Source organism: Anolis carolinensis, chromosome 1, assembly GCF_035594765.1.
Source record: "Anolis carolinensis isolate JA03-04 chromosome 1, rAnoCar3.1.pri, whole genome shotgun sequence".
NCBI classification, from domain to species: domain Eukaryota; kingdom Metazoa; phylum Chordata; class Lepidosauria; order Squamata; family Dactyloidae; genus Anolis; species Anolis carolinensis.
The window spans coordinates 9,450,016-9,471,752 of record NC_085841.1 but is presented as its reverse complement, the minus strand read 5'-3'; the positions used below and the strand labels follow the sequence as shown (position 1 = coordinate 9,471,752).

At 42.5% G+C, this 21,737-nt stretch overlaps 1 protein-coding gene and 1 long non-coding RNA gene across 2 annotated transcripts; both read left to right on the top strand.

The window, feature by feature from the left end:
• LOC103277572 (uncharacterized) lies at positions 1–6,502 on the top strand. The gene is made up of 3 exons (XR_505505.3): positions 1–259; positions 2,079–2,192; positions 6,253–6,502. It is a non-coding gene; the product is annotated as an uncharacterized LOC103277572 (long non-coding RNA).
• Positions 6,503–12,709: 6,207 nt separating this feature from the next.
• Positions 12,710–21,533, top strand: LOC134296109 (uncharacterized). Its single transcript, XM_062970197.1, has 4 exons — positions 12,710–13,080; positions 15,873–15,921; positions 16,024–16,070; positions 16,283–21,533. The coding sequence occupies exon 4, from the start codon at positions 16,284–16,286 to the stop codon at positions 21,120–21,122; it is 4,839 nt and encodes a 1,612-aa protein (XP_062826267.1). The 5' UTR covers positions 12,710–13,080; positions 15,873–15,921; positions 16,024–16,070; position 16,283; the 3' UTR covers positions 21,123–21,533.
• Positions 21,534–21,737: the final 204 nt, after the last annotated feature.

Sequence of the window (21,737 nt, the reverse complement as noted above, 5' to 3'; positions counted from 1 at the left end):
TGGCCCACAGATGGTCTTGCTGAAATACTGAGGGAAGGATGGTCAGGAAGTGAAGAGGCTAAGAAGACAAGGAACAGGAAAGACTTGCTTGCAAGGGTTGTGCAAATTTATTTTTCAACATTCTTTTCATGCAACAGCTCTATAAATAGAGAGAACTGCATCTCACCAGCACTTGGAGAGATCTTAGGGAAAGCTTGAGTCATGAGGTTTCTTTATTTTTTCCTTGCTGTGGCTGTACTTCTCCTCCATGTAGCTCCAGGTAAGAGAGAAACTCCTAAATGAAATCTGGGATTGTGTATAAGTGGGACATACATATACAACAGAAGACACTACAGAAAGAATGTTAAAGTAATGTTGAAATTCTCAGCTGATCATTAGCTGAGAAAAGCCCATGAAGATCAGCAGTGAAACAGCTCCTGACTTTGGGCTTATAGCTCAATGACACAGCACAATAGGAAAAGGAATTGGGAGGAAAGCACTATAAGTTGAGTATGCCTTATCTGAAATGTTTGGAATTTGGGATTTTATTTCCAGATTTTGGCATATCTGAATTTGCATGTATGTACATAATGAGATATTTTGGAGATAGGGCCCAATTCTAAACATAGAATACATTTCATATACACTTTCTATACATAGCCTGTAGATAATGTTACACAATATGTTTGATAATGTTTATGCATAAAAGCACTTTCACCTGAAATATTTGTTAATCTCTGCTACAGATATATAGGCACTTCCCCTTGCAAGCCTTTGCAATCCCTATGTACCTAAATATTTGTATTTCACTATATATATATATATATATATATATATATATATATATATATAAATTTCCCCTCATGTTTGCAAGTCTTTGCAAATCCTATGTACATATAGATATCTAGAGATTTCCATATACATGTATATCTGTATCTATGTGTATACATTATTTTTCTATATGAATTTTTGCCTCACGTGTTTGCAAGTCTTTGCAAATCCTATGCAGATATAATTATCTATATACAGAGAGATGTCTAGATAGATATATATGAATATAGATATATAAGACTTGGAAATACTACAGAGGAAATGCACACACACATATAGAGATTTCTAGATATATGCAGGAGGGAAATGCACATACAGTAGAGTCTCACTTATCCAAGCTAAACGGGCCGGCAGAAGCTTGGATAAGCGAATAACTTGGATAATAAGGAGGGATTAAGGAAAAGCCTATTAAACATCAAATTAGGTTATGATTTTACAAATTAAGCACCAAAACATCATGTTATACAACACATTTGACAGAAAAAGTAGTTCAATATGCAGCAATGTTATGTTGTAATTACAGTATTTACGAATTTAGCACCAAAATATCACAATATATTGAAAACATTGACTACAAAAATGGCTTGGATTATCCAGAGGCTTGGATAAGCGAGGCTTGGATAAGTGAGACTTTACTGTATATAGAGAGGATTTGCAAACGTTTCAGGGGAAAATGCATATGTGAAATTAGTATATATAATTATAGATCTATATCTAGCTCTGCCTTGAATTTGCCTGTTACTATGTTGGAAGCTGGCCTGAGTCCCTACAAAGAGATAGGGCAGGATAAAAATGAAGGATAATAAATGAATTATTATTATTATTATTATTATTATTATTATTATTATTATTATTATTATTACAAATGAAGTTTTATTGTTGTTGTTGCTGTTAAGTTATTGTTAATACCATATTGTTTTGTTGACCCTATTTTTCCACTTATCGAGCAAGTTTATTGTTTTTCTTTGAAATAGGGTAAATATTCAAAAATATTTAACTTGTTGGTGCCTCAATTAATGTAATTTTATTAGTATCTATTTTTATTGTGAAATTTACCAGTAGCTGCTGCATTTCCCACCCTCGGCTTATACTCGGGTCAATAAGTTTTCCCAGTTTTTTATGGTAAAATTAGGTGTCTCGGCTTATATTCAAGTCGGCTTATACTCGAGTATATATGGTAATTCAAACTGACAAACAACGAGTCCCCCGTGGGCACGAAGGCATCCTCTCAAATAATGATCTTTTCAATGGTAATTTATTTTATACAGGGAAAACTCAGACCTGCAGAGAACTGCGAGGCCACTGCCGGGTTCCGTTAAGTACGATATGCCCATATGGATCTCTTCCAGCCAACTGTGGCTTTAATGGCATATGCTGCAAATGTAAGTGAACCTGCTAAACATCTTAGACTGGCAATCATTCAAATGCAGACAACACAGTATGGATTCTTCTTTATTGCCTGGGGTTTCTTGTGTAGAGGAGATTTCATACACCCATAAGTAGTCCCTAAATCAGGGGTCCCCAAACTTTTTAAGTGGAGGGCTGATTCACAGTTCCTCAGACTGTTGGGCGGCCGGACTATGATGAAGTAGTCCAAAATTGAGATTGTTGTTGTTGTATGCCTTCAAGTCGTTTCAGACTTAGGTCAACCCTAAGTCTAAAGTTTAGGACAGAGGCCAGGTCAATGACCTTGGAGGGCCACATCTGGCCCATGGACCTTAGTTTGGGGACCCCTGATCTAGACGATCTCATGAGACCATAGGTAAGCAAAGAGACCTCCAAAGACCATCTAGATGGTCTCATAAGACCATAGGTAAGGAAAGGGACCCTCAAAGACCATCTAGATGGTCTCATAAGACCATAGGTAAGGAAAGAGACCTCCAAAGACCATCTAGATGGTCTCATAAGACCATAGGTAAGGAAAGGGACCCTCAAAGACCATCTAGATGGTCTCATAGGACCATAGGTAAGGAAAGGGACTTCCAGTAGCCATCTAGATGATCTCATAAGCCCGTAGCTAAGCATAGAGACCTTCAGAGACTATCTAGATGATCTCATAAGACCATAGGTAAGCAAAGAGACCTCCAAAGTCCAGATAGGTCTAAAGTTTAGGACAGGGGCCAGGTAAATGACCTTGGAGGGCCTTAGTTTGGGGACCCCTGATCTAGACGATCTCATAAGACCATAGGTAAGGAAAGGGACCCTCAAAGGCCATCTAGATAATCTCATCAGGCCCTCAGAAGACCATAGATAAGGAAAGGGACCTCAAAAACCATCTAGAGAAGGCAATCTGGGCAATCTCATAAAACCATAGGTAAGGAAAGGGACCCTCAACGGCCATCTAGATGGTCTCATAGGACCATAGGTAAGGAAAGGGTCTTCCAGTAGCCATCTAGATGGTCTCATAAGGCCGTAGCTAAGCAAAGAGACCATCAAAGACCATCTAGACGATCTCATAAGACCATAGGTAAGCAAAAAGATCTCCAAAAACCAGGTAGACTTAGGTCAACCCTAAGTCTAAAGTTTAGAACAGGGGCCAGGTAAACGACCTTGGAGGGCTGCATCCGGCCCCCGGGCCTTAGTTTGGGGACCCCTGCCCTAAATGGTTGGAATGGACTTGTTTTACGTTTCTCATGTTGGTATGTGCCTTCTGGGAAACAAGACAAAACCCTACAGTACAACCAGCATATCTGTGTAGGATACATTTCCAGAATTCATGAGGATAGGCAAAACTGGCAATGGCAGCTGTTAAAATGGGACACAGGAGAGAACTTTTTGTCCCTGACTTGGCCTTAAGGAAACCTGTGGGAAATTCCTGAGTTTGCAGACAACTCCAGAGTATCCTTGAACTTTGTGGCCATCCAACAGCTGGATTAGGTCATTTCAGTCTAATCCATTGTTCACATACAACACCATCATCTCCCTTCCCCTGTGCTGATCATAACTATATTACCATCATCACTAACCACTCTCTGAGCACCTGACCATCACAGTTGTATCTGCTGAGATCAGAATGGGATGCCGGCGCAATCAGCAAAAAGGAGGGATCACTCTACCCCCTCTTTGCGTTGGAGCTCCATTATAACCCTAGCACATATGACCGTGATGGCTGGGCTGTGCTACAGGCTACTGAGCAGCCTGCTGCAATAAACCACTCTGACCATGAGGTCATGAGTTCGAGGCCAGCCCGTGGCGGGGTGAGCACCCATCAATTAAAAAATAAAAAATAGCCCCTGCTCGTTGCTGACCTAGCAACCCAAAAGATAGTTGCATCTATCAAGTAGGAAATAAGGTACCACTTGTAAAGTGGGGAGGCAAATTTAACTAATTTACGATGTTGGAATGAGGAAGAGCCGTCACATCACATGAAGCAGCTGCTCCCCCCTGTGGCCAGAATTGAACATCCCCTCAGGAGAAGGTTAAATTGCCTCTGTGTCTGTCTCTGTCTTAGTTCTATGTGTATATGAGCATCGAATGTTTGCCCTATTCCGCCCTGAGTCGCCTTCGGGGTGAGAAGGGCGGAATATAAATACTGTAAATAAATAAATAAATACATAAATAAATAAGGAATTCCATGGCTGGTAAGGTGGCCAACCTCATGGCTGATTAGGGGCCTACCTTAAATAGCTGGCCCTGCATTAAACAGCTCATTTAAATAGGACCTTTAAAATATAGAGAAGCATTTCTGGTCCAGATAAAAGGAGACTCTTCCACATCAAACTTCTTAGCAGATCTACTCGGCTTCTCTGTGGATTTCAGACGCATCCATTGATGGGTGCTTTTGGTGTAATCTAACCCAGCTCATCTTACCTGGGCTGAGATATGGGATTCAATGTGACCACCAGAAATCACAGGTGGGCACTGGGTGCTCACCAGTTATAGAGCTATGACCCCATTTTCTGGGATTAATGACATTCTTGGATTGGTGGTGTGGTGATGTACTAGAGCTCTCTCTCTGGATGAGAATTGTAAATGTCCCTCCTTAAAAGTACAATCCTCTGGATTCTATAGGGCACAGTCATGGCAGTTAAAGTTGTATCATCAAATTAAGGTAAAGGTATAGGTATTCCCCTGACGTTAAGTCCAGTCGTGACTGACTCTGGGGGTTGGTGCTCATCTCCAGTTCTAAGCCGAAGAGCCAGCGTTGTCCGTAGACACCTCCAAGGTCATGTGGCCATTGGCATGACTGCATGGAGCGCTGTTACCTTCCCGCCAGAGCGGTAATAATAATAATAATAATAATAATAATAATAATAATAATAAAACTTTTATACACCGCCACCATCTCCCCGACAGGGACTCGGGGCGGCTTACATGGGGCCATGCCCAGAACAATACAATATAACAGAATATAAGAGAACAACAGAGCGGTACCTATTGATCTACTCACATTTGCATGTTTTTGAACTACTAGGTTGGCAGGAGCTGGGGCCAACAGCGGGCGCTCATTCCGCTCCCGGAATTTGAACCTGAGACCTTTTGGTCCGCAAGTTCAGCAGCTCAGCGCTTTAACACACTGTGCCACCAGGGGCCCTACCGTGTTTCCCCGAAAATATGACAGTGTCTTATATTAATTTTTGCTCCCAAAGATGCGCTAGGTCTTATTTTCAGGGGATGTCTTATTTTTCCATGAAGAAGAATTCACATTTATTGTTGAACAAAAAAAAATGAACATTTATTATACAGTAGAGTCTCACTTATCCAAGCCTCGCTTATCCAAGCCTCTGGATAATCCAAGCCATTTTTGTAGTCAATGTTTTCAATATATCATGATATTTTGGTGCTAAATTTGTAAATACAGTAATTACTACATAGCATTACTGCATATTGAACTATTTTTTCTGTCAAATTTGTTGTATAACATGATGTTTTGGTGCTTAATTTGTAAAATCATAACCTAATTTGATGTTTAATAGGCTTTTCCTTAATCCTTATTATCCAAGATATTCACTTATCCAAGCTTCTGCCGGCCCGTTTAGCTTGGATAAGTGAGACTCTACTGTATACTATACAGTAGTTGTCATCACAAACTAACATAACCAGACAAACTGTGAATCCTATCAAGAATTTCTTGTTACTACCATTATTTCCATGTACAATTGGTATGTACATTTACCAATTCTGCATCCTCTGGTGTTCTGTTTGGCAGGCGCCGGGCATGCTTCCAAACAAAAACTTTGCTAGGTCTTACTTTCGGGAGAGGCCTTATATTTAGCAATTCAGCAAAACCTCTACTAGGTCTTATTTTCTGGGGATGTCTTATTTTTGGGGAAACAGGGTATCATCAAATTATAACTATGTAGTGTGAAAAGGACATGAACAGCAGCAATGGATGAAAGTCTTAATCCAACCACTGGTCACAGAACGTCCTCCGCCTCTTTCTTTCTCTGTCTTTCTCTATCCATTTTGTTGAGTAACACACATACTTTCTTTTCTATCCAGGGAAACCACCAACAACAGAAGCCTGTAGTAAACAGGGAGGTTACTGCCACGTTCCAGTGCGTGAAAGATGTCCCTCTGGCAGAGATCTACCGGCCAACTGTGGCATTAATGGAAGATGCTGCAAAGCGATTTTGTAATCTAAGATGCGGATCATTCCTTTTTGAAAAGAAGTAGAGCTGAAATGAATCAAACAATGAAGATATCAGAAGTGTTCAATGATCAGATGATTAAATAAAGATTAAATGTCATAGTTGCAAATTGTATTTTTTGTAAATTGCCAGTCATAACTTGGTCCTGTTGACAGTGATTCCTCTTTGAGATGGGGCCCTATTTGGATAACGCTATCACTCAATTGCACCCATGTCTCTTCATAGTCCCATTTGGACACAATTTCGATAGCTAAATCAGACAGGCAAATACAGTAGAGTCTCACTTATCCAAGCCTCGCTTATCCAAGCTTCTGGATTATCCAAGCCATTTTTGTAGTCAATATTTTCAATATATCATGATACTTTGGTGCTAAATTCGTAAATACAGTAATTACAACATAACATTACTGCGTATTGAGCTACTTTTTCTGTCAAATTTGTTGTATAACATGATATTTTGGTGCTTAATTTGTAAAATCATAACCTAATTTGATGTTTAATACGATTTTCCTTAATCCCTCCTTATTATCCAAGATATTCGCTTATCCAAGCTTCTGCCGGCCCGTTTAGCTTGGATAAGTGAGACTCTACTGTACTAGTTAAGTATCTCTTGTTTAAGAGGGCACGATCCCACTCTCCCTTCAAATATTTAATGAACACATTGGGACACTTGTTTTTTTGGTTTTTTTAAAGAATTTTATTAAATTTTTTATACTACATCGAAAGAGTGAGAACAACCAAGGTATAGAAAAGTAGGAAAAAGAGAGAAAGATACAAATCTACAAAAATATACCCACACACAAAAAAACAAAAAACAAGAAAAAATGTGACTTCCATTCCATCTTCTTGGATAATATTTTCTTATTATTCAATAATATTTTTACTTACTAAAGAAAAAAAATAGTAAAATTGTCTCTCGTAATCTTCATTTTCTCAAATTATCCAGATAGACCTGAAGATCGTCCCAATTCGTTCTTTTCATTATCTTGCCTGTATTTTTCTTCAACAAAAAAGTCAGTTCGTCCATATCCTTTATTTCTCTTATCTTCTCCACCCACTCCTCAATTGGTGGGGCTGATTCCTGTTTCCATTCTCTAGCAAAAACCATTCTAGCAGTGGTCGTAATATAACTGAAAAGTTTATCTTCTTGTTCAGTCAATTGTAAGTCTAAATCTGTAAATCCTAATAGATAGTACTCTGGTTTTCTTATAAAGTTTATCTTTAAAACCTTTTGTGATTCTTCATGAATCTTCGTCCAAAACTTTGTTGCTTCTTTACAAAACCACCACATGTGATAGAAGGAGCCAACTTGTTCTTTACATTTCCAACACTAGCCTCGGTCTTCTCACAAAAAGAAAGCCATCTTCAACCTCAGCAACATGAAATGGACGAAGGATTTGGGGAAATCCAACCCCAAATAGGGAGACAAGTTGTCCAGGAACACCTGGCCACTCTAAACGAATTCAAGTCCCCAGGGCCAGATCAGCTACATCCAAGAGTACTGAAGGAACTAGCGGAAGTTATTTCAGAACCACTGGCAATTATCTTCGAGAGTTCTTGGAGAACGGGACAAGTCCCAGCAGATTGGAGGAGGGTGAATGTGGTCCTTATCTTCAAGAAGGGAAAAAAGAACGACCCAAACAATTACCGTCCGGTCAGCCTCACATCGATACCAGGCAAGATTCTGGAAAAGATCATTAAGGAAGTGGTCTGCGAACACTTAGAAACAAATGCGGTCATTGCTAATAGTCAACACGGATTTACCAAAAACAAGTCATGCCAGACTAATCTGATCACTTTTTTCGATAGAGTTACAGTTGGGTCGATACAGGGAATGCCGTGGATGTAGCGTACCTGGATTTCAGTAAGGCCTTCGACAAAGTCCCCCACGACCTTCTGGCAAATAAACTAGTAAAATGTGGGCTAGACAAAACTACGGTTAGGTGGATCTGTAATTGGCTAAGCAAACGAAATCAAAGGGTGATTCTCACCAATGCATCTTCTTCATCTTGGAAAGAAGTCACGAGTGGAGTGTCGCAGGGTTCCATCCTGGGCCCGGTTCTGTTCAACATCTTTATTAATGACTTAGACGAAGGGTTAGAAGGCACGATCATCAAGTTTGCAGACGACACCAAACTGGGAGGGATAGCTAACACTCCAGAAGACAGGAGCAGAATTCAAAACGATCTTGATAGACTAAAGAGATGGGCCGAAACTAACAAAATGAAGTTCAACAGGGACAAATTCAAGATACTTCATTTTGGCAGAAAAAATGGAATGCAAAGATACAGAATGGGGGACGCCTGGCTTGACAGCAGTACGTGTGAAAAAGATCTTGGAGTCCTCGTGGACAACAAGTTAAACATGAGCCAGCAATGTGATGCGGCAGCTAAGAAAGCCAATGGGATTCTGGCCTGCATCAATAGGGGAATAGCGTCTAGATCCAGGGAAGTCATGCTCCCCCTCTATTCTGCCTTGGTCAGACCACACCTGGAATACTGCGTCCAATTCTGGGCACCGCAGTTGAAGGGAGATGTTGACATGCTGGAAAGCGTCCAGAGGAGGGAAACTCAAAGGATCAAAGGTCTGGAGAACAAGCCCTATGAGGAGAGGCTTAAAGAATTGGGCATGTTTAGCCTGCAGAAGAGAAGGCTGAGAGTAGACATGATAGCCATGTACAAATACATGCGGGGAAGTCATAGGCAGGAGGGAGCAAGTTTGTTTTCTGCTGCCCTGGAGACTAGGACACGGAACAATGGCTTCAAACTACAGGAAAGGAGATTCCACCTGAACATCAGGAAGAACTTCCTCACTGTGAGAGCTGTTCGACAGTGGAACTCTCTCCCCGGGGCCGTGGTGGAGGCTCCTTCTTTGGAGGCTTTTAAGCAGAGACTGGATGGCCATCTGTCGGGAGTGCTTTGAATGCGATTTCCTGCTTCTTGGCAGGGGGTTGGACTGGATGGCCCATGAGGTCTCTTCCAACTCTATTATTCTATGATTCTATGGTTCTATGACTTATCAGAAACTGTTTTGTACATTTTGGCTAACATTGGGACTCTTGTTTTAACATGGTGCATTGTTCCACAAACATTCCTCTTCCTTGATTCACTTTATGTGATTTCAACAAGAGCTTGAAGCATTCATTTGCACAAGGAAGAACAAGGAAACGGAAGGGCCACTGCCTATAGCTGATGACAAAAAGCTAACATGAGAGAGAAAAAATGCAAAACATTATTTGACTCACTATTTCTCCAAAAGGTTAACAGTGCTCAGCTTGGGGAGGATGGAGCAGATCAGTACAAAATAAATAAAATGGCAGTGTGTCAAAGAAATTGAAAAAAGCATGTACAAACAGTTGAGGCAGAGTGACAGTCAGATAAATAGTGTTCAAAATAGACAGGAACATCAAATCCAAAAGGAGTGAGAGTGTGATAAAAACTTGTGCCAAATAAACTAAGTCAGTGTGTTAAAAATAAAATAAAAATTGGTGACCTATAGTGACTATCAAGAAAAGGCTATGACAAACTGGAAAACAACGCAATTTGAGGAATTAATAATAAAAGCATTAAAAAGAGGAAATAGTGAGCAGTTAAAAGGAACAACAAGTAAAATATATAAAATACTAATTAAAGACATAGAAAAAAGAAAACATTAACATTAAGAGAATCATGGGAGGAGGAAGTAGGAACAAAGATAACGGAAAAAGAATGGGAGGAGATATGGAAAACAAGACAATTAAAAAACATGTCAATTAGAATAAAAGAAAATTATTATAAACTAATTTGGAAGTGGTATTTAAAACCGAAAAGGTTAAATGTTATGAATAAGAATAATAATGAAAAATGCTGGCGAGGGTGCCAAGAAATTGGAACCTACACTCATATGTGGTGGGATTGTAAACATGTAAAAGATTTTTGGGAATTGGTTATAAGGGAAATAGAAAATATTATGAATATAAAAATTAGAAGGAATCCAGTGGAAATATTACTTTTAATTTTAAAAGAGGATGAGAAAGATAAGAGGGGAAAATTTAATAGATATGCTATTAACAACAGCTAGATTATTAATTGCAAAATATTGGAAAGGAGAAATGAAAATACAAATTAATGAATGGTATAAAGAAGTTTGGCACTGAATGACAAGCTAACATCAAATTTAAAAGTAAAGAAGGGATTATGGGAAAAATGATTTGAAAGTATTTATAGAAAATTTCTAGAAAAAATATTGGAAAAAGAAGACAGGAATTTACCTCCAAATGAAGAATTGAACTTTTGGTGGGACTACAGAAGAAGAGATGGCTCTGGAGAAGGGGAGCACAGGGCTGAATGTAAATAAAAGAGGGGGGAAAGTATAGAATATGTTTATATAATTGTAACTTTTTCTTAAATAATAATAACAATTAAAAATTGAATTTAAAAAGTTTTTTAAAAAGAAAAGGCTATGACTGTCTACAAACACATTTGAGTTTAATTTCACTATAACATTTATCATTGTAGTTGTCCTCAATATTCCTTAGATAAAATCCAGCTCAGAGTTGTTGGTATGGGCAAGATTTAAGAACTGTATCTTGGGTTTCCTCTAGAGTAACAGGATTGAAAGAGAATGTAAAGGAGCCTGTTATGAATAACTTTTCAATAACTTTCAAGCACAGGTTCTTTTTATTGCTATTTCAGTCTGAGAGGTATAGCAGAATTTTTACAGAACAACAAAGAACAACATACATTAAACGTACAGATCCTATGCAACTACATTGGAGTCACAAAAAACCTACAGTTACATTGGCTAACAAACAGACAAGGGGGGGGGATTACATTTTCACTTAGCATTCACACACATGTACACGCATCTATCTTCATACATACAAATATTACTATATTCTTTCTCCCTCATTGGAGAAACACCTGTGTGCTGATACGGCTGTACCAGAAGCTCCGACTTTATTTTCTTGCTGCTAATGTTTGCAAACATAGGACAGGCCGCCTGTCAATCATCAAGTTTGGTTCCGCCCTTTGTTCAGGGCTCTGGGAGGAAAGGAGCCATTTTTAAGTCAGTCTCACTTAAGGAAGCTCAGCTATAGGACGTGGACCAGCTCATCCCGTAGAAAAGCTTCATATCTCACTAACATCCGGGGATATAGAACATCAGAGAAAACAGAAATGGAATTTCCAGGGAAAAAGGTCCCAAAGGCTCTGGCTGAGAGCTTACAGCCTCTCAGCCCCACAGCTCCTGAGGGAAACAGCCCTAAAGTTTCTAAAGAAACCCCGTAGAGAGAACATCCACGGAACCCCAGCTGAAACATCTACAAGCCTTGGTTGGTAGGTCCACTCGATACCCAAACGCATTTGGAATCGGTAGTGGGTCCCGCATCAGCTAGGCCCATATAATAGACAGCCTGGGAGAGGTTATAAGAGGGTTTTCACAGTTATCCAAAGCCAATTGCCTGTCCCCTGGGGACAAGACTGAAAGGGCCAACAGTTTATTAAGGAAACCTTGAAGTGTTATTTGACTCCTTGAAGATTTATTATTTGTTCAACAATAAAGACTTTGTTATCTCATTAAAGACTCAAAGGACTATCCTTTTCAGGAAAATCCTCAAGAACCTCTCTTTGAGGTGCCCTGGCTTCCTGCTGGGCATAAAGTATACGTCCTATACAAAGACAATAGTTACAGGCCCAGCGCATGACAGAACAACCTGCTTAGGCCAGACCCAGCTTCCACTGCTGCCTGCCAACGCATCAATATTTCCAGAACTCCAAACTTCAAAACTCCAAAACGAACATCTCAAAAATGCACTCCTTTCTCTTCCCATGAGAAAAGGAGGCAAGTGACCAGAATCCTGCTTTCCCATAGCAGATCTGACACATACACTATCTCTCTCCTTCCCAATGGAGCAGAGCATAGCAGGTGAACAGCGTCTCTGTCTATCACACCTTCTGGATTGTCATAATGTTTCTTATATAGTAATAGTTTGCTGATGTTGTTCCAAAGTTGTAAATGAATGATAGATGTCTTCCATCCTGGAAAATCCTGGCTCGATCTCAGTTTCCTGGACCATATGTTGATTCCACTTGATTGGTGTTAGCAAACACAAGCAGCTCTGTGTTGACTTCCTTCTTAACAGTTGTAAACATTTCCTTAACTTGATGTAAACATCTCTCTTATCAGTCACAATTCTTATCACAGTTTACCAGGCAGGTCAACTATTTCAGGTCTTATTAGCAACTTTTAATTGCAATTCAGCAAGCAGGTAGTTAGTCACTGTAGGCCTTAGTCTACAGTCTGGTGTCTCCAAAATTTACTAGCTCACATTCATTCCTCTCATTCATACCCACATATTATATATGCATATTTTGGTTACAAGCCCAGGAGTGACATCTTAAGATTGATGCCTTATGTCTCCTCTCAAACACAATGAAGAGGTGCTTACCTGGTATCCCTCCAGCCTATGTCCAGATTGACCCATTTTGTTGGCCTTTGTGATGCAAGAGTGACTCTAGGAGAGGGAGTCCAACCTGGGTTCAGACTGCCACAGATGCTCTTGCTCATTGGGTCTAAATGTGGCTTATTCTCTCCCTCCTGATGGGAAATGATATGGAGCAACTGGACTTGGGAGTTTTTGGAACGACTGCTTATTCTCTTAACATTTATATCTGCATTTCAGGTTACTTCACCCTGCCAGGTAAGAGAGCAGACTTAATGAACAATTAGTAACATTTCATTGACCCTGCCAAAGTATAGCACTTCGGTTCCATTTCGACTGCCATGGTTCCATCCTTGTAGTTTGGTGAGAGGTATTTAGCAGTCTTTATGAGACAGCATGATGTAGTTGTTTGAGTACTGGACTTCAACTCTGGAGATCATGGTTCAAATCCCTGCTTGACCCCGAAAGTTGCTGTAATCTATTGCATAGATTCATAAGTGAAGGAAATGTTGGATTTCAGTTAGAGGTAAGAGAAAATAAAGATATTAAGTTTGGGTTTCTTTCCATTTTCAATTTTTTCAATACTCTGAAATTTTTGCACCAACCCCCAAGGGGAACATGGACCCCTGGTTAAGCACACCCAATGAATGAATTAAAGCACAATCTGTAAATGTCCATATGAATACGCCAACTTTTAAGGAAGTCCAATAAGCAAGGGAATTGGTCTTCCAAGAGACAGCTCCTGAGATAATGTATAGGAGCAAAGGGGAGGGGGTTGACAGAAAAGGGGTGGGGCATAGTAAAACGGGGCGAGGTCTGGTAGAATATGTCGGGATTCTGGATGCTGGGATAGGGAGTTGAATCGATCATCCATCACCATGACTGATTTGGTGAGTCAGTTCTCTCCATCTGCTCACCCAAAGGACCACTTTCTGCAGCAGCAAAGTGGCACCACCAAAACGACAGCTGAGTCGTTGATATACTGCTGATCCCAGCATGTCTAAATACTTTATTATACAAATATTTACAGTTGCTAATAGCCATAGCTCTCCACACACATGGCTCGTCTTCTCTGCTCTGCTCAGCTGTCATCAGTACAAAGCTGGCACCTCCCGCATTCCTGAGTTCATGAGGTCTGGCCAGAAAGTTCAAATGGAAGCCCTGACCTATTGGTCCTGTGGGCAATCAATCAAGCTGGCTTAAGCTTAACCCATGTGCTGCTAGAATGCTTTGCCGGAAACACACAGTTGCAAACACCCAACAGCTTAACTTGATATAACATTTCACTTAAACAACAGAAACACACTAACAGAATAGGGGTGGGTCCTAATGGAATAATGTGCCATTTGGGACAGAGAGGAAATGTGATCCTCATAGAATCACAGAATTGGAAGAGACACCAAGGGCCATGCACTTCAACCCCCTGCCATGCAGGAGCACAGAATCATAGCACCCCCAACAAATGGCCATCCAGCTTCTGCTTAAAAGCCTCCAGAAAAGGACCCTCCAATTTGTATCTATTGCTCTGTGTCTTACGACCTTACCACATGGAGTAATTTTCACGTCCTAGCATGCTGCCAGGATGCTTCCTCCACGGAGTCCTCAGACAACATAAGGCATCTTCTGGCGGGGCTCTGTAGAGGAAGCAGTGTATCAGGAGGCTTCCTGTATTCCATAGGGAGGAACATGAGGAAGCTGGGCGGTGACGTTTTCCCCCATGGGATGGGGTAAGGGGTGCAGTGGCCAATGCGGGGGGGGGGGGGGGCGGGCAATCGTTTCCCCCCACTGCCACATAGATTTACCACGCTGCATGGTGAATGCATCTGCTGCCCCATGGATTCAGACCTTAATGTGATGAGGTCCCTAGTCTACAGAGCAGCAGGAAACAATCTTGCTCCCGCCTCAACGTGCCCTCCTTTCCAGTATTTAAACACGGATATCATGTCCCCTCTCAACCTTCTCTTAGCAAAGTTAAATATACCCAGCTCCCTAAGCCATTCCTCATAGGGCCTGGCTTCCAAACTTAGGATCATTTTGGTTGTGCTTCTCTGGACACCTTCTAGCTTATCAATATCCTTTTTGAACGATGGCATCCCAAACTGGCCACAGGTACATTACAGGTGAGGTCTGACCATAGCAGAATAGAACAGGACTTTGACTTCCCTCAATCTAGACCAGGGATCCCGAAACTTTTTAAGCAGAGGGTCAGTCCACAATCCTTCAGACTGTTGAGGGACCGAATTATCATTTGAAAAAAAATACAAACAAATTCCAATGAACACTGCACATGTCTTATTTGTAGTGCAAAAACAACAACAACAACAACAACAAGAACAATGAAAGAACAATACAATATTTAAAAATAAAAACAAAAATAAAAATAAAAACAATTATACATTTATCAGGATTTCAATGGGAAGTGTGGTCCTGCTTCTGGCCAATGAGATAATCAAGTTAATTAGGATTGTTGTAGTTGTTGTGTGCCTTCAAGTCATTTCAGACTTTGGGCGAGCCGAAGTCTAAAATTTATTTATTTATTATTTATTTATTTACTACATTTATTTACTATATTTGTATCACACCCTTCTCACCCCAAAGGGGATATGAGTGGCTTACAAATTATATGTACATACAATATATTATATTATTAGCATAGCACAATATTAGCATTATATATTACTATGTTGAACTATATCACTATACTGTAATATTATTAGTAATATGTAATATATAATATATAATTAATATTATTAGATGGTATTATTATTAGTGTTATATTGTATTACATTATAATATTATTATCAATATTATATGTATATATTATGTATATATTACACATTATATTATAAAACTGAGGGCGGGGGCCAGGTAAATGACCTTGGAGGGCCGCATCTGGCCCCCGGGCCTTAGTTTGGGGACCCCTGATCTAGACACTTGACACCTATTGATGCACCCTAGAATCACATTCCTTTGTCTTTAGCGTGTCTCCTCCATTTCCTCTCTATTGAATCAATGCCGCCTTCTGATTTTTTTTCCCTATTGTGTGACAGGTTTGCTGCCACAGGACTAGATCTATCAGCATCCAGAAGACACAGACTGGTGAGCAGAAAGTTCCTTTATTGCTGGGAATGTAGTTAACATACTGGCTTTCTTGGATTCCACAAGCCGAGTTTATGAGATTTTCCGTTTCTTGTTTTTCAGCCTCTTTCCACGTCCTCAAAGAAGACCTGAGCTGCATATCATAACAGGTAAGTAGTAAATAGTCACCTTCTCCACACCAGCACCGTCTATCCTACCTCACCTTTCTGCAACACCCAGGTTCTGACTTCTAATTCACCAATCTTGGAGGAATAAGCATGGTGTTTTAACTCTTACCAAACCGGGGATGGGGGGGGGGGGGGGGGAACAGGCCGTGGTTCTGACCTATTTTTTTGTCTTCCCCCCTTCAATCCTCCCCCAGCATGCGCAGCATCATACTCTCCCTGGATTCCATCCTTGACAACTGGGATGAGCCACATGGAAGAGACAATCAATCCTCCCTCTTGGTGTCCAGCAGTTCAATGAATTCGGTCATCTCACTTTGTAGCTGGGATGGTTCTTCAGAAAGAGATGGTGCAATCCCACGTCCTGCACTGAACATCTCCTTATCATCTGACATCTCCTCCTGCAATTGGGTTGAGTCATCACCAGATGCTTCCCATAGCAGGCAATCTTCTGGATCACTGGCCTCCCCAGTTCAGACAGACTCCATGAGGGATTTGACCCCCACCACCCCTCCCTGGCGCCCTGCAACCAAAAGCAGCCCTGCCTACACTCAGGGGCATGGAAGCAAGGTGCATTTTCTGGGTTCGAACGAGCTAGAGTTGCTGGAGATGCATATCAACAAGAAACATCGGGAGATCCATACAATGCCACCTCACCAACCCTCTGTCACACAAGCCAAGTCCCAAGCTACTGTCATTCATAGAGAAGCACTGGGTGGGCAGTCAAGCCAGAGTGCAATGGAAATTCAACAGCTTTACCAGAAAGTCCCCCATCACACTCTCAAGGAGATGCATATCAACAAGAAACATCAGGAGATCCATGCAATGCCACCCCACCGGCCCTTTGTCACACAAGCCAAGTCCCAGGCTACTGTCATTCATAGAGAAGCACTGGGTGGGCAGCCATTCCAAAGTGCAATGGGAACTCAACAGCTTCATCAGAAATCTCCCCCTCATTTCCCCAAGGAATTTGCAGAGGAACAAGTGATGATTGATTGGAACATCTCTAAGAAACATCAAAAGACAGATGTGTCCCCATCACAGTCAGTTCCTCACCCCAAAGTCAAGTCCAAGGCTGCCATCACTACCATCATACACCAGGATATAGCTATGTTGCAGTCCAAGACCAGATCCATTGCCCCAACTCCCTCCTTGCACACCAATCATAAGAGGAAAGGACACCCTGGGAGCACCATTCATTTTCTGGGCCATGAGGAGCAGGAGCTGCTGGAGATGCATATACAAAAGAAGCATCAGGGCAAATATGCACCTCTGTCATACAAGTCCTCCAGCCCCACTATCACTCAGAAACATACTCTTTATAAAGAGCTTCATGAGAGTGGGTTGAGGTGGCAACCACTTCACCAGAGGCCTCCCTCTCTTCCACCCAAGGAATTTGTGGAGGAACAGGTGATGGTTGAGTGGAAGACCCACAAAAAACATCAGCAGAAAGATATACCATCATTACTGCAATACCCTAGCCCAGAAGCCAAGCCCTTGGTTATTAACACTCATAATGATCTGGGTGGGCAGTTACACCAGGCTGGACTGGGACTTCAGCATCATCATCACAAGCCCTCCACACATCTCCCCAAAGAAACAGTGGAGGAACCGGTGATAATCGAACATCACATCCTCAAGAAATACCCAGAGAAGGAAGTGGGGCAATTGCAGTGGGCCACCAGCCCAAAAGTCAAGACCCAGGCTACCATTGCTCAGGGCTGGCAGCAGCCCTGCTCCCATCCTCAGATACAACACACCAAGAATGAGCAAAGCAAGGAGCAGACATTTCTAAACTGGAATGTCTTCAAGATGCCCGAGGAGACAGATGTGACTCCATTGCAATGGGTCTCTAGCCCAAAAGCAAAGACCCAGGCTGCCATTACTCAGGAAAATGTCCAGGGCTGGCAGCAGTCCTCCTCCCATCCTCAGGGGAAACACATTGAGAATGAACTCAGCGAGCAGCAGACATTGGTCAATTGGAATGTCCTCAAGAAGCACAAGGAGACAGATGTGACACCATTGCAATGGGTCTCTAGCCCAAAAGTCAAGACCCAGGCTACCATTGCTCATGGAGATGTCCAGGGCTGGCAGCAATCCTCCTCCCATCCTCAGGGGAAACACATTGAGAATGAACTCAGTGAGCAGCAGACATTGGTCAATTGGAATGTCCTCAAGAAGCACAAGGAGACAGATGTGACACCATTGCAATGGGTCTCTAGCCCAAAAGTCAAGACCCAGGCTACCATTGCTCAAGGAGATGCCCAGGGCTGGCAGCAGTCCTCCTCTCATCCTCAGGGGAAACACATTGAGAATGAACTCAGCGAGCAGCAGACATTGGTCAATTGGAATGTCCTCAAGAAGCACAAGGAGACAGATGTGACTCCATTGCAATGGGTCTCTAGCCCAAAAGTCAAGACCCAGGCTACCATTGCTCATGGAGATGTCCAGGGCTGGCAGCAATCCTCCTCCCATCCTCAGGGGAAACACATTGAGAATGAACTCAGCGAGCAGCAGACATTGGTCAATTGGAATGTCCTAGAGAAGCACAAGGAGACAGATGTGACACCATTGCAATGGGTCTCTAGCCCAAAAGTCAAGACCCAGGCTACCATTGCTCAAGGAGATGTCCAGGGCTGGCAGCAGTTCTCCTCCCATCCTCAGGGGAAACACATTGAGAATGAACTCTGCGAGCAGCAGACATTGGTCAATTGGAATGTCCTAGAGAAGCACAAGGAGACAGATGTGACACCATTGCAGTGGATCTCAGGCCCAAAAGGCAAGACCCAGGCTACCATTGCTCAAGGAGATGTCCAGAGCTGGCAGCAGCCCTCCTCCCAGCCTCAAATGAAACACATTGAGAATGAACTCTGCAAGGAGCAGACATTGCTCAACTGGAACATTCTTAAGAAGCATGAGGAGACAGATGTGACACCACTGCAATGGATCTCAGGCCCAAAAGTCAAGACCCAGGCTCCCATTGTTCAGGGACATGTCCAAGGCTGGCAGCAGCCCTCCTCCCATCCTCAAACGAAGCACATTGAGAACGAACTCAGTGAAGAACAGATATTGCTCAATTGGAATGTCCTCAAGAATCATGAGGAAACAGCTGTTACACCATTACAGCGAGCCTCTAACCCAAAAGCCAAGACCCCGGTTGTCACTGTTAGGGGTTACGAGCACAAAGGTGATGTGCGACCCCAAAATCTTCTGCAGAAGCCTTCTTCCCACCCTCAAATCACACATACCATGGAGGAGATATTGCTTGAATGGGACGTCCAAAAAAATGTTCCGCAGACAGACGTAACGCCAGTGCAGATGGCACCTAGTCCAAAGGCCAAGAAACGGACTGGCATTGCTCAGGGTTCACTGCCATGTCCAGGCATAAAAGACCTCCAACAGACACTTTACTCCTGTCCCTCCTTGGAATCCACTAAAGAGAAAGTGGAGCTTGAGCGGATTCTCCAGACGATTCTCCAGGAAAAAGGAATGACACGCCCACTGCGGACCAGTGGCACAGATGCTAAGGCCCAGGCAAGCATCCCTCAGGGTCAAAGTTTCAAGCCAGACCAGGTTGGCATAGGCCTCCAGGAAACTTGCAAGAGGTCCCGCTCCTGTCTCCACATTGAACTGAATGTGTGCCAAAAGGAGCCCAAGAAGCAACCAAGAGGATCCCCACTGAAGTCTGATCCTGTGGCCAGGCAGAGCCCTGCTGCTCTTCCCAGGGATCCAGTCACCCAGACCAGCTCTACTCACTCACAAGAAATGACTAACATCAGTTTGCTATACCACAAGGAAGATAAATGGATTGAAAGCCACCTCCAGAAGAAGGATGCACTGCCATCACCGCAGGTCCCAAGCTTAAAAGGGAGATCACACACACCTCCATCTGGCTCCAAGAGCAGAGCAAGATCAACTGCTTCCCCCTTGCATTCTGCCAGCAAGGGGAAAGGCAAGAGCAAAGGCAAAGGTAAAGACAAAGGCAGAAAATCTAAGTCCCCAGCTACCATGGCCATCATCCTCCCAGAGGACATATCGCAAGGGATGAGCGAGGAGCTCCCCAAAGTTACTAGCCCCAAGGAGAAGTCACCTGTTCCTTCCTTGTCTAATACCATGGATACGAATAAAGTCATGCAGGACTTGCAGATGTGGGGCAAAGCATTGGACGAGGAGCAAAGGCCATCCTACTTGGTGTACCCTGTTTGTCTGCAGTGCGGCCATTGCACCCCATTTTGCTCTCACCCTGATTTGCAGAACAACCCTTCTCTCTTGGTCTGCTCCTCGCTGAGCATGTGCAGTGGCGAGCCCCACATGGCCCTGAGGATCAAGAGGACTGAAGCTGACAAGTGGGGACTGGCTGATGGGTCAGATGTCTTCGTAGTGCATTCAGACACAGAGATGAGGAGACCAGGCCCCTCCAAACAAGAGAAGAAGAGTCAAAGCCCAGGAAGTCCAAAAGCTGAAAGAACCTCCTACCGAACGAGAGATGAGCACAGAAAGGACAAGGAAAGATCACACCAACCTCGAAGTCGAGAGAAGTTACCTTCCCCATCTGCAGAGAGAGCTCATCGGAGAAAGCAGGGGTCTTCTCCTGAGACCCGGAGAGTTAGAGCCGCTGAGAGACCATCCCCGAAATCACCCACAAAACCATCCAAAAGACAACTCTCTAAAAAGTCAGCACCCTCAAAGGCAGGTCCAGCCCAGCAAGAGCCCCACAAGAAGCTCCCCAAACTCCTGGAATGGCTGGTGTCCTGCCTGAAGAAAGCCTGCACAGATAGCAGAAGGAAGACACCTCCCAACAAGCAGGGCCCTGGGGCTCCCCACCGGAAACCACCTTCCCCCAAAAGAGAACGTCCTTCGTCCGTTGCCCCATCTGCATCCAAAAGGAGGAGGCACCACAAGGAGCCCACGGCTCAGGCCAGGCCCTCCTCACCAGACCCCCAGCTGGTCCACACAGAAGATGTCTTCGAATGCAGAACTGTGATCCTGAGTAGTCATAGTCCAAGCTGGGAAATTAGTTCTCAGGTGGAAGACTAATCCAAGGTTCATGCCAACCATGGAAAATCCAGATAAACTTCTGTCATCCCATTTTTCAGCTCCTTTCCAGGTATCTCAGTTTCATACCTCCTCCCATTTTTTCTCTTTTGTCTTCGCTGCAAACTGTAAAGTGGAAAAATACTTGTTATTCCTTTCATTCAGTGGGAAGAGAGAAAGCAGTGAAATCTTGACCTTCCAAGGATGACTAAGGGAGATCAAACTGCTGTCGCACCTCCTAAATTGTGCATTCTTCATCAATAATTTTAGCCATTTTGTCTATACTCTGATATTCCTTGGCTCAATTGGTTCAAGATTTACTGCAAAAAATGGGAATTACATTCAAGAAATCTGAAGTTTAGGACTCCAAAGGGCAACTATGAAAGAACTTTGCAAAATTTCCAACTGTAAATGTATATATATTAAAAACTAAATACTAAAATCAAGGTTGTATTTTTCTGATTTTGTTTTTGTTGCTATTATAATTTTATTGCAAATATAAGCTTCATGTTATATAGTAACAATTGTCATAGCAAAGGTAAAGGATTTCCCCTGACATCTCCATTTCTAAGCCAGACAGCCGCCATTGTCCGTAAATGCCTCCAAGGTCATGTATGT

What these genes read in the sequence shown, in the direction of transcription:
- LOC134296109 (XM_062970197.1), top strand. Translation starts at nt 16,284, where the DNA reads ATGCGCAGCATCATACTCTCCCTGGATTCCATCCTTGACAACTGGGAT.